The 12,924-nt window shown below is 36.3% G+C and overlaps 1 protein-coding gene across 2 annotated transcripts; it reads right to left on the bottom strand.

Annotated features, from left to right (window-relative positions):
* Positions 1 to 2,187: 2,187 nt before the first annotated feature.
* LOC101259755 (AP3-complex subunit beta-A) lies at positions 2,188 to 12,565 on the bottom strand. 2 transcript variants are annotated; one of them, XM_026031447.2, is made up of 11 exons: positions 12,193 to 12,565; positions 12,046 to 12,122; positions 11,718 to 11,967; positions 10,678 to 11,304; positions 9,103 to 9,276; positions 8,654 to 8,780; positions 8,428 to 8,528; positions 5,904 to 6,104; positions 4,066 to 5,072; positions 3,139 to 3,408; positions 2,188 to 2,728 (listed from the first exon to the last, which is right to left on the bottom strand). In XM_026031447.2, the coding sequence occupies exons 1-11, from the start codon at positions 12,406 to 12,408 to the stop codon at positions 2,371 to 2,373; spliced, it is 3,408 nt and encodes a 1,135-aa protein (XP_025887232.1). In that variant the 5' UTR covers positions 12,409 to 12,565; the 3' UTR covers positions 2,188 to 2,370. The 2 variants fall into 2 exon arrangements, with proteins under 2 accessions (XP_025887232.1, XP_004240827.1); XM_004240779.4 differs by having other exon boundaries at positions 8,428 to 8,537.
* Between the last annotated feature and the right edge of the window lie 359 nt (positions 12,566 to 12,924).

The raw sequence follows: 12,924 nt of genomic DNA on the forward strand, positions 1-12,924 counted from the left end.
AAGTTAACAGTCACTCACACCTCATTTTTGGTATGCTTTGTTGGGTGATAGTGAAAATATGACAATAATTCTCTCTACAAGTTTGTCTGGATTGCAGGTTAGTGCAACCTTGACTGTGCTCAAAAGAAGAAAGAAAGCAATTGGGTTCCAGATGTTAGATATTCATGGCATTATTTCAGCTTTATGCATGGATAAGATATATATGGATGAGGGACAGTGGCCTGGCATGCAACATCAAAGAGGATTGCATCAGGTGATGAAGAGTGTGTTGAGAAAAAAAAAAGTGATAAAATGTACAAATAGTTTATCCAAACTCTCACAACAACAAGTGTGTCAGTTTTGTGCGGGAGCGGCTCAAGCATATTATGGTCTACAACAAAAATTAAACGGGGTCTTAAATTCGAATTGTTAATAATTTTTATATAATTGATTTCTTCTAGTTTTCAATTGATAATATAACCATTCTTATTTTAAATTATTTTTCATGATATAAATACTCCAAATATATCAAATTTCTTCTTATAATTTCTTCATTTTTCATACAAATTTTACTTTTTTAAAAAATAGTACTCAATATTCATTAAAAACAATAATTTACAACTTATTATTATAAAAAATGAGGCCCTTAAATTTGGGGGCCTAATACGCATGTCTTTTTTTTAACACTATCGAGCCACCCACCAAAAAATGGGCCGCATGACTATAGTGACTAATTAAAAAAAAAGAGTTGATCTCGATATATAAGAACAGTAACATGTTAGCATATTTTGATGGGACTGCTGCAATTTGAATGATGCAATAAAAAAAATCATTATCTTATTCCCTTCATTGCGTAAATTGACAAGGCAAGAATACTACTGTTTCTGGATGGGTACTCACGCTACGATCAGATTGTGATTGCTCATGAGGATCAAGATAAGAAAACTCTCGTTTATCATTGTGGCACATATTAAGACTTTGCAATGCGTCAACTACCTTCCAGAGATGCATGGTGGCCAACTTCCATATGGTGGAGGAGTTCGTGGAGATTTCATGGACGATTTCTAAGTGTTTGATAAGTCATTCTATGTGTGTTTGAAATTTTTTGACAAGTTCCTTGCTCATTACGAAGAGACAACCTTCGTGCTAAACTGGGGAAATGTCATTTCTAGGTGAGGGAAGGCATTATGTTGGGTCTTTAAGTGTTAAAGCAAGGCCTAGAGGTTGATCGCACAAAAGATGAAGTAATAGAGAAGTTATGACCTTCAATCTCAGTGAAAAAAGGTGAGGAGTTTCCTTGAACATGCAGGGATTTCTCCCTATGTGCAGTCTACTAGAAAAGGAGGTGAAATTTCAATTTTAATGGAAGTTGCATCAAGAAATTTTCTAGGTGATGAAGAAGAATTTGATCGAAGCTCCAATTCTAATTGCTCCGAATTGGGAGATGCCTTTTCAGTTGATCTGTGATGCGAGCGATGTGGTTGTTGGTGTAGTGCTTGGGTAGAGGAAGGAGAAAGTCTTCCATTTGCCTATTATTCTAGCAAGACACTAGACTCGGCTCAAGTGAACTACACTATGACTAAAAATGATATGCTCATTTTATAAGTTTAGGTCATATTTGGTGGGAACCAAAATTATTGTTTATATTAACCATGCATCTATTAGGTACCTGTTCAAGAAGAAAGATGTAAAATCGAGGCTTATTAGGTGGATCTTTCTATTGCAGAAATTCGATATTGAGATTAAGGACAAAAAAGGGTCAAAGAATCAACACTAGTCAAGATTGAAGAGTTGGTCTCATGTGCTAGATGAAGGGTGAATGCGTGAAGAGTTTCCAAATGATCAGTTGCTAGCTTCGAGTGTTATAACATTTTCATTTTCCAGCTTAGTTTGTAATTTCCATTTCTACAGTCATTTATCAATCAGAAAATTGACCCAAAATATTTCTGCTTCTAGATCACCACAAAAATCTTTCATTTTAACTTAATTTCCAATATACATTGTCAATCGAAATTGTCTAAGACAAACAAAGTTGTCGACAAGATCTTGTATTGTTCCGGATGAGAGCCTTTTCGTTTCGGATAGTAACTCAGAAAAGGTGTCTCCCCGACTCTTTTTTTTTTTGGTTCCATGACGAGTTAAATTTAGAGTGTTTTTCCAAAGAATTATTCATTTCCTGTTCTTTTCTTTTGGGATTCAATACGTATATTGATACAAAGCAAAACAACAAATCATCTATATCAACACACAGTGATGTCCAGATTTACATCTGCAGCAACTTGACTTCCCAAATGAAGAAACTACTGATACGAGGAAAATGTACATAATTAACACCTTGAGGACAAAAAATCATCCAATGATCACTTCATTTCAGAGTAAACTAGATTTTCATCACAATCGAGCAGGCTCAGTCAAATAATTCACAACCCTGTTCAAAAAGTTCAGGCCAAAAACAGTCTCTTCGCAGTTGACTTTTACTTTAGTGTCCAGCGGTTCGGAGCATCTACCTTCAAGAGTAATAGTAATTAAACATGGGATTGAGTTGCTTAATATCTCACCACTGAACCTAAGCCTTACACCTGATGCATCATCGAGGTTGGTACCAACAGGCATGTCCACGGATAGAAGAAAAAGATTGGAATTACTAAGCACCTTCAAAGCCAAAGTTTCACAGATTACAAGGAAGTTGTCCTTTGCTAAGGGGCTTTCAAGCTTGTTAAGTTCTTCAATATGGTCAATGAAAGTACACCTGTAGCAAATTATAGGAAAATTGTCACAAGAGAATCCTAGAACAAAGAGTGTAAAGCCCACAAAACAACAAGTTGTGGAGAACTTCAAACTTCCATTTACACATCTTAAAACTAATATTTCTCAGATGTCCTCTTTGTAGAGGGTGTTTACTTTCTTTCCCATTTGTAAGGTTCAAGAACCGGGGCATCCACACACAATTCAAGAACAGAGAATCACCATCATTTTCCATAAATGGGGAGAAATGGCATATCTCAGTTTATTTACCCCTAATAAAGTATCAGCAGATCCGCAAATAACACAATTGGATCTGCCAATTTGGTTTGATAAAAGCAACAAACTCTTGGCCTCTCAACAAAGACATGAGACACAACAATAACAAACCGAACATCAAGGGTTCAAACAACTGACCTCCTTATATATTCAAACATTCCAGGCAGCTGAGATTCCTTGATTGAGAACATATTGATTTCCATAGGAAGAGGTTTTACAAAATACCCAATATCAGGTCTCAACTTCACAGGATACTTCTTGCCATTGCACCATAAAAGCAGCTTAAGGGGCAACAGATGATGGTGGAACCGGACCTGAAGGATTCTCTGCATAACCTGACCTCGCTCCAGCTTAGCAATTTCTTCCATTGGAACTAGAGTCGGCACATCATTAACAGACATCTTGGAACTACAAACAAAAGATGAACAAGTGCAAGAGCCCTCACCAACTTGAAGAAAGAGTAAGATGCCACAGCATGACTAAACAGAACGACCGTACTGCCAAAGTTATCATATTAAAACTAAAAATCAAAGACAACGACAGCAGATGAACAGAATAGAACGTTTCATAGCAACAGAGAAGAATAGGAAATTAATTAAGACAAAAATGCACCCTATACACTATCAATCGTATTATATGAATAACTGACCATTCAGGAAACTGGGGCCAGGTATTGAGATGTTCCAATTATCCATTTCAATAAACTAGAGACGGATTATGTATTTACATTTCTGTAATGGTCTCAGCTAGCTCTATGATAATATCTACTTTTCTCGTTGAGCATTTCACTGAATGCCTGAAGAGCAGTGAAACACTAAACTCCTGGCCACTAGTTCATATAGCAACAAGAGGAACTGAAAAAAAGTTTTCTAGATGAGAGAGAAAACCTTCACAATGGACAGCATAACTTAAAGAACTATCTTATCATTACATCTAGGAAAAGGTTGACTGACAAAAGAAATATTCAAAAGGACATGCTCTCAAACCACCATTATTCACCATAAGAATTCAGTATTATTTTGACCAACAAAGTAAATATTGAAAATTGCAAAGCACAACAATAACCTCTCATCTGATGTCAGCACTTGATCTGAAGATTCTACCCTCATGCTAGAAACCTCTTCGATCAACTGTAAATTTGACATAGCTTCCACTGAATTGTTGGTAAATGTGACCTGAATACAAACAAGCAGAGGAGATATGCTTGACATCTCTGATGAAAATATGTATTCCACACTCAAGCCATTTCCATTTGCAGGATCTAACAAAGTGTAGGACTTAGGTTTCACTCTGCTACTAATATCTCCAATTGAAATTCTGGCCAATGATTGACAGACATTATTTAATTCTACCGGATTGTGGGTAGAACCAGGATTGTCATCCAACCAGGATTCAAGAGATTTTATCGACATTAATTCCCCAAGATCATTGGAGTCAAAATTTTGATAAAACCTTGGTCCCAACTGATTCCCATGAGCATTGCCATTGTCAGAAAGATGAATCAGTGGACCAGCATGCTCATCATCATCACTCACAGACCCACTCCTGTGGCTACCGTGAGTTCCACTTGAACCAGTTTTAGAATCTTGAGAATTGTAACCAGATGTGCTTTCTTCATTTAGTGATCCAGATACCGAGTTAGCATCATCAGTTTCATATGATTCACTTTGGGTGGCTCTATTCCTTGGTTGTTTCATACCTATTACCATATTGGATTCGTGAGTAGTATCATTGCAGATCAAACTTAATGGCTGTGGGAGAGGTTCATATCCTGGAGCAGCATGAAGAACCATCTGTGAAAGAGATCCAGGAAGATAAAACCGATAAGCTAATGGTTCTGAAGGAACGGGTTTTGTTTCTCTCCCAAATAAATGTCCTACAAGTACAGGCAATGTGCTGTCAGGAGTTGATTCTTCCAACTCATGAGTGCCTTTGTAGTGAGATAAGAGTTTCTGTAGAAGACGTCCACGGTCACGGATATCATAGTTCGAGTCACATTTAGCTAGTTCAAGTACATAGTTCAAGAGTGTCTTGAAGGTTGATAGTGCTTCCCCTTCTGCATGTAATAAGACCTGAAAAAAATCCAAGCCTATTGTTGATTAAATGAGACAAGGTTCCTGAAATAATCAACTCGAGGTTAAGAAATTCAGCCATTGATTAATCAAAGGAAATTATTTCATAAAAATACCAAATCAGCTACATATTTGGATAGCATCTCTTTCTCAAAGAATACACGAGTGTGCAACATCTTATCTTTATACTTTTGAGGAACCCGCTGACAAATCTATGAGCAGAATAAGTTCAATATGTAAAGTCACAAAGGTATGTCAGGTTACACAATTTTTAGCAATCATATTTTATGACAGATTAACTCATATTACAGAGAGCTTTGAAAGTACAGCCAACCTCATAACAAAGATACTCTAATAATCATCTTTAGTTTGTCAAAAGGATGCATGTCATTTATTGATTTTGTTGGATCCTTATGAAGATAAACAAACACCATAACACGTCCTGCAAATAACAGAATCCACATCTCATATCAATCTCCCCCTCAGTAGATACTGGAGTAACTAAATCTAGCACAAATCGAACCATCACCGATAGTGGAGATGATGCTCCTACAATGTCAGTTGTGCTTCATAATAGCAATTAACGCCATTAACCAGTAAGGTCACCTTCTCTGCTGTTTGATTTTAGATTCATTTTTTGTCTAAACAATGAAAAGTACAGACATAGGCAAATATTCCGATCAGGCCAAGAACATCAATCGAATATAATTATGAGAAAAGAAGATTTCCCAGAGTTAAAAGTACAATTAAGATAAGTGCAAAATTATCCATCCAAAAACATTCGAACTAGAGGCTCATTGAAGAAAAACAAATATATTTGTAGTGCTCTACCTTGACCAACGCATTAAGAATCTGGAGCTTCGTTTCAAGTGCTTCAGAAGAAAAAGTCCAGGCAAGATACTTGAGAACTGTGGGTAACACCTTTGGAATTATATGTCCCATGGAGTTATACTCGCCCAACATCCAAATAATCATTGCACGTGCACTTGGTACACGGATAGAATCCAACTTACTAGCCAAATGAACAATCACCTTTATCAAAACAAGTGAGTGAGTGAGTAAATTCTGTGTCAAAGATTGTTGTATATACTTCTTTTTTTTCTTTCTGGGTTTTTGACAAGTATGTTAACCATTATATGCAGGGAGAACATAAAATGACGCATGTAGCACCTATCTTAAGCAATGTGTAAGTAGAAAAAGAAGAAGAAGCAAGGTGAAAGTAAATTGTTACAACTTATACACCAGAAACAGATCTTATTAAAATGACATTTCTGCAAGTCTTGCATTTAGTAAGTATCAATTATAACTCTGAATTTTGATAACCTGCAATACATCCACAGGTCGCTTAGTGATGTATTGCAGCAGGATTCAATTCCTGCTCAACCCAAACTGAACAGTCAACTTATCATGCAATTTCAAAGGTTGATATTTGTGCCAGGGAGTAGACTTTGGCACGTGATGGTGAATGGTCTGTTCAAGTCAAAAGAAGTCGAATTTGAATAACTTGCAATTGAAATGATTTCTTGCTTCCAAAAAAATAAAACCTGAGAATTTGGGAATAAGAATGCTAGCTGTCTATTTCTCTATACTTGACTTAGCCACATGTTTGTCTGCTTCCCCACATTTTTCAGGTTTTTGATCTAGCGCCCTGGGCTGGTTCTAGCATGACATCATATAATGGCGCTACGTTTTACTTTTGTACTCTTTGTATCTGTTTGATGCCAGTACTGAAACACCTTCATTAAAAAAATGGGATGAAGGATAATTGGTAGCTCATGTTTTTTCTGTAATTAATTGGTAGCTCATGTTGCCATCTCAAAATAAAAGTAACATAGATTTTACGTGTAAAGTTTCAACTCATGGTTCAGCTAAAAAACGGAATTTCCACATTTCTGGTGGTAATCACTGCAGGCTCCTTTAGTGGTGTTCTCTAAACTATAAATATTTTGTTTAATAAATGTGTCTAAGTTACAATTAGAGCTCAAATTCAAAAATTCCATGTCAGAAAATTTTAACAGTGCATTAAATTTCTGCAGCACGTCTTTTGAAGTGTACATGAGAGAGGTGGCAAGACAAGTCTATTAGCACCTTCTTCTCCAAAGGAAAGTGAACATGCAACGTTACCTGTTAAAACCAGAGAGGATCCAAGATTTGGAGGTTTCGGGGGCCACTTTACTGTAAAGTTAGCGTATTAATTATATGATTCCAATAGAGTAAACATTTGATCAGTTTGATCAACTTCTGTTTGCAGTTCGGGTTATTTGTGTTCAATACATAGATACATATTATTCCAAATATTATTTAGAAAGGTTCGTGTTTAGACTGGTACATCAACTCAAGCTTACAAGCATAATTTCTATAATACAAAAAAATTATTTTCTAAATCAGCATGAACCAAGAATCAACATACCCTTGTCTTTTGTATTTTGTTAAAACATATAAATAAATATAAAATAACATGTAAAATTCAAGATAAGAGACGTAAACAGAAATGAAGCTGGGGCAACAGGAAAAGATTATTAAAATTTTGATGAAGAGAGAGGAGAAGATAAAGAAAGAAAAATGATACGAATCCATAGAAGATAAATAGAACTTGTTCATTTGATTTCCACTTGTAGTGAACGAGTGAGCTTGCATTTGTAAAGTACAATACCAAAAGTTCCCGTGAAGAAAAAAACAGAAAGAAAAAATGGTCAAAGAAATATACTAAATGTTTTTAGAAGAGTAGCAACAAGGATTCGGACTGGTTTTCCTTGGGAGGAAAACATAGGGTTTAGCCACTAGCACCGTGGACCATCTTGATACGCCGGAGCCAAGTTTTATATTTATAACATTTCTTATACATATATATAGAGAGAGCTTAAACCGAGGTAAAAAATCCTCCCCTGGACAAAAGACCCCTAAGTTAATAATAAGTCTGCCTTGTACCTAAAGCAACACTTCTGTTCCAATTTGTGTGACAGTATTCGACTCCTTATGGATTTTAAAGTAAAAAAAGGGGAGACTTTTGAGATTTGTGGTCTTAAACATGTCATTGCTCATTATATTTGTGTGGCTATAAGACTTCTAAAACTTGTGGTTTTAAACATACCATAACATTTGTGTCTATAAAAACTTCTCATTACAGGAAAAATGAGAAGTTTATAGTTAAATGTTTTCAAATATAAAAATGTCAAATTCTTTTTGGAACGGACAAATAAGGAAATACTGTCATGTACACTTAACGGAGAAAGTATTTGTTACCAGATCAAGAAAATTCCTAAAATATCATCATTAATTAACAGGTAACAAAATGATAATGATTGACTAGAAATTGCAGAATGTGCAAATTTGTCGAGTTAGTAAAGCAACTCACTTTATCATGACTTGAGTGTTCATGTTTTATGATTGTTTTGATGGAATTTATTGCTTGAATCAGAATAATTGCTTCTTCATCCATTGATGCTATGTCCACATCTGAAATTTCTGCATGTGTCCATGATCACTTAAAAAACTGAAACTAAATAAATGAAGAAATGAAGCTCAGAATTACAAAAAACAAAAGCTCTCCTTTAGATTCCATAGACAGAAGATATTTTTACCAGATGAAGTCAGAACTAAAAGCCCTTCCAAACATATGCTTGCAATATTTGGAAGTCGTTGGGCACATAAGCCAATAGCAGCAACAGCGTCTGCAGCAAACCTTCTGTCTGGATCTTTAATATAATCCTAGAAATGACTGACAAATTAGAACCAACTTGCATGACTAAAGGCGAAGTTAACACGTGACTGTAAAGAGATTGAAAACCCCAATGTGCAAGCAACTAAATTGCAACATAAGAAAAATCATAAAATGCACACGTACTCCTTTTTTGTTGATAAAGAATAAACCAAACATTACATTCAGTGGCATATAAAAAAGAAGAGAAAGGTGCTTTACAGGATTCATGACTGTATGAAGCTGAGTTTGGTTAGTCTATAACATCTCAAATAGATCAAGACAATCACTATGGTTTGAAAAATGCACATAAATTTAGATAAAAAAGTGTACCTGGAACTCATTAAAAATAGGTGAAATTGATGAATCTGTCGCAATTAAAGATAGTATGTCAAGCTTCAGAGCTTTCACTGGATATGGATCAGTAGAGCTCACGAAGAAGTCTTCGAAATGGGAAACAAACAAGGTAGGCATTGCTTTAGCGAACACTTGAATGTTACAGAGTACCTGCATCAACCAACGAATTATATATACACCAAAAGTAGGGAACGTATTGTAGATGGCAGCAAAGTTGGGTTATAGAGTCTTCACAAAAACAAAGTTTTGATTGCAGCAAAATAATGCGGTCATAGTTTATTAAGGAAGACAAAGTCCAAAAGAACAGTCCCTAAGGGGTCGTTTGGTATGAGGGAGAAGAGTCAATAATCCAGGGATAAAATGCAGGATTCTTTATCCTGCATTTGTTTAGGGGTATTAATTAGTCCCGGGATTATTTATCCCACATATACTATAATGATGGGGTAAATTATTCCATATATATGGTGGGATAACTTATCCCGTGGGATATCCCAAACCATGGGATAACTTTAGATATCCCATTCCCCATACCAAACAACCCTAACGATCTAACTACCTCATCTCACTAGCTAGTAATTTACTGGAGAATTCGAACTTTCTTAAACCATGACCAAAAATTTCGCTAACTTGTGAATTCCAGTGGAGAAGAGCTCTAATCCAGTTCCAAGAAACACTTTTTCTACAACCTAAACTGTGGATAAACATCATTGAAGCCCCCAAGATTTGTAGGCCGAACAAAATGTGAAAAAGACTTTAACCAAGTAAATTTCCGGGCAAAGAAATTAATTGGCAGATGTTGATTTGGTGGCTGAATTTAGGAAAGCAGCAACTTGACCATCAGCACTTTTTTTGTTACAAGTCAGTGAGTGACTGTCACTACTATTTAAGCATCAAATATGAACGTTCAACTAGAAATATCAGTCTACATGACAAGAAAAGTGAGAAATCACAAAAAGGTCATGGCGAGCAACCCACTGCCCTTGAGTTGTCAGCCTACCTTCCCAAACGCATATTCCTCTTCCTCCAACCTCTAAGTCACGCTGCACCAGCAACAGAATGACATTGTTTCTTTTCACACTCTTTTTAGGGAGCATAGAACTCCAGCAGCACCTCGTGAAATTAGGAAGTGGAGATAGTCAAAATATTTCCACATGTGCCTTTGCCTCATCGAAAGGTTAACACAGCGCAAGGTGATTTTAAGCAATTATAAGCAAGAGAATTTTGAGTACGGTACAATGTTTTAACCTCTCGTGAAATTTATATTGCCATGTTTGTTTCAATCTACAATACCGTTTTAACTGAATACAAACTCATCAATGCTTGAATTCCCATAGAAGGTCATATGCATTGCAGATGACAAACTCCTATAGGAACTGTCCAAGAAGTTAACAGAGGATAAATGTTATGTTGTCAATGCTTAAATAACTAAAACGCCACCTGTCAGCGTTTGTTCTCCATCACTCTAGCCTAAAAAGTTCAATGGCTCCTGAGACATATAACCAAGTATATAAGAATCAGTTTTGACTCAAACTATTGGAAGACATTCATTACCACGTATTTTGAGGCATCGGATGATCTCAACAGAAACAACAAAGGCTTAACAATTCTTTTTAATTCTTCTTTTGGTGCCATAATCCAGTGCACTCCAGCAGCAGCAAGTACCACTGCACTATTTTGACTCCACAGTAGAGGTAAAGTACACTGTAGCAGGATCTTCACATCATCGTTACTTTTTGCGGATGTAAAGTCTGATAAGTCACTGAAAGAAAAAGCTCTTTCGGAACATGGTCGGGATAAATACTTATCTGGTCCTTCAAGATAACTCCTGGATACCATTTCTGCTATCTCAGATTCACAAACTACCCTCCCAATGTCATTGGTTCTCTCTTTGATTCCAAAATAGGTTTCAGATCCTTCCTTTTCTGAATCAGAATTCTCTGGAGAATGGGAAGCCACCATCAAGGATTCTTTAACAAGCCCATGCCTAGCAATACTATACCGTATAAGGATCCCTATCAAAACAATCTGACCCCATTCTTCCACATCAGGGAGAGTCTCGCACAGCCTTCTATAATTTTTTGCAATTAGAGAGAAATTATTAGGACATATAGAAGCAAATGCAGCAGCAGCAGCTCCAACTACTCCAGGAGCGTTGTCATTCAGAAGAATCCCAACAAGCTGCAAAACATAACAGTAGATGCAGTAGAAGTCAAATTCAGGAATAATGAAATCCAGTTGCTTGTTTTTTTGGTTTTTTTGTATGACATGAGCATGATTGACGCCACGATTGCAGTTTATTTGTAGAAAACACATGGCAACACAGAGGAAAATACGAAAAATCAAAATTGAGTAAAGTTCTTTTTTTGTTTTGGTGAGAACAGAAGGCCCCAAACCACTGTCAAAAGTGAAATTAAATCATATTTAAACAGCTTTAGCTATTGTATAAGTCAGAAGTCTACATTTCAGGACAATTCAAGAGAATGGCTTAGCTTAGCAACAGATCTGTTATGATATTTAGATAAATGATTAGAGCAGTTCTTTCCTGTATAAGTTACAAGGACATGATTACTTTATAAAGCTACAAAACCTACCTCTTCAATAGTACTAATATTCTCCTCCAAACGCAAATCATGCAACTTTGGGAGTGCATTAGCAGCACACTTCCTAACATATACTGATGGATCTCTTGCACATCTTCCCACAGCTACAAGAACAAGGGGTGCAATCACATGAAGGCGAATTCCTGCCATTGTACGAAGTGCCCACGCCCTTACCAATGGATTAGGATCTCCCAAATCCTTCTGGAAACAGTTAATTGAAAGCAATGCTTCATTTGGACGCCTAAAACATAAATAAGAGAATAAGGTTATTTTTTTCCTCATGTTATTGTAATCTCATTAAAAAAAATTGGTGTCATACTTTTCAGCATAATGCAGGAGGTACAAGTAGACCAGTTTCTTGACTTCCATTGATTGTGAAGCCACATTTTTCACCACCTACAGTGCAGTAATGAAACAAACTTCAATAGAAGTTCAGAATTTGATAAGAAATAAAATTGTGAGAAACCTGAGGGAAGAAATTGGAGATGTTGCAGCCTTGGGCAATGAGAGCAAGTAATCTCTTGAGGGCTTCACATTTTTCGGAGTCGAATTTGCTGTCGAGAAGGGGAGCAATATTGACATCATCAGGATCATCGTAGAGGTGGGCATCCGTGCCGATGCGGAACATCAAACTTGAGGCTTTGCTCAGTGAATCTGCCGTCGCGCCAAACTGTGTGAACATTTTCTAACTCTAATCCGATCCACTCTTCAGCTTCAGCGATTCAACTCCGACTAGCACCAGTTTAGCAACTGATGTCTTTCGCATTCTGGGTTTAGCCTAAGTTATTATTGCAACTTTAGGTGCACAATTGGGAAAATGAGCAAAAAAAAATGTGAACAAGTTTCTATTTAAAAAATAACAAAAAAGGATAAGTGGGTTCCTTTTATTTTTCTTTATTTTTTTATTTTTTAACATTAATAAAAGGAATAAAATAATAACATCTTTCGAAATTGTCTGGACAACTACTTGGACAACTTCTACAGTTGCTTGGACAACTTCTACGGTTGTCAAGCGACTAAAGAAGTTGTCCCGACAACTAAAGAAATTGTCCCGACAACTACGACAGTTGTTGGACTAAAGTTAAAAATACAAAGTTTGGGAATATTATTTGTCACTTCTACCTAATTTTTAAGACTTGAAGGACTCCTGCCTAATTAACAAACTAGTTTGTCCCTACTACTCTTCAATCCCGAGTAC

The sequence above is a fragment of the Solanum lycopersicum genome, chromosome 6, assembly GCF_036512215.1.
Source record: "Solanum lycopersicum chromosome 6, SLM_r2.1".
Classification (NCBI taxonomy): Eukaryota; Viridiplantae; Streptophyta; class Magnoliopsida; order Solanales; family Solanaceae; genus Solanum; species Solanum lycopersicum.

What these genes read in the sequence shown, in the direction of transcription:
- LOC101259755 (XM_004240779.4), bottom strand. Translation starts at nt 12,408, where the DNA reads ATGTTCACACAGTTTGGCGCGACGGCAGATTCACTGAGCAAAGCCTCA. An exon ending in CCGATGCCTCAAAATACGTG is followed by an intron (nt 9,277 to 10,677) that starts GTAATGAATGTC and finishes TGGTTGATGCAG; the next exon opens with GTACTCTGTAACATTCAAGT. An exon ending in AACACTCAAGTCATGATAAA is followed by an intron (nt 6,105 to 8,427) that starts GTGAGTTGCTTT and finishes GTTTTGATAAAG; the next exon opens with GTGATTGTTCATTTGGCTAG.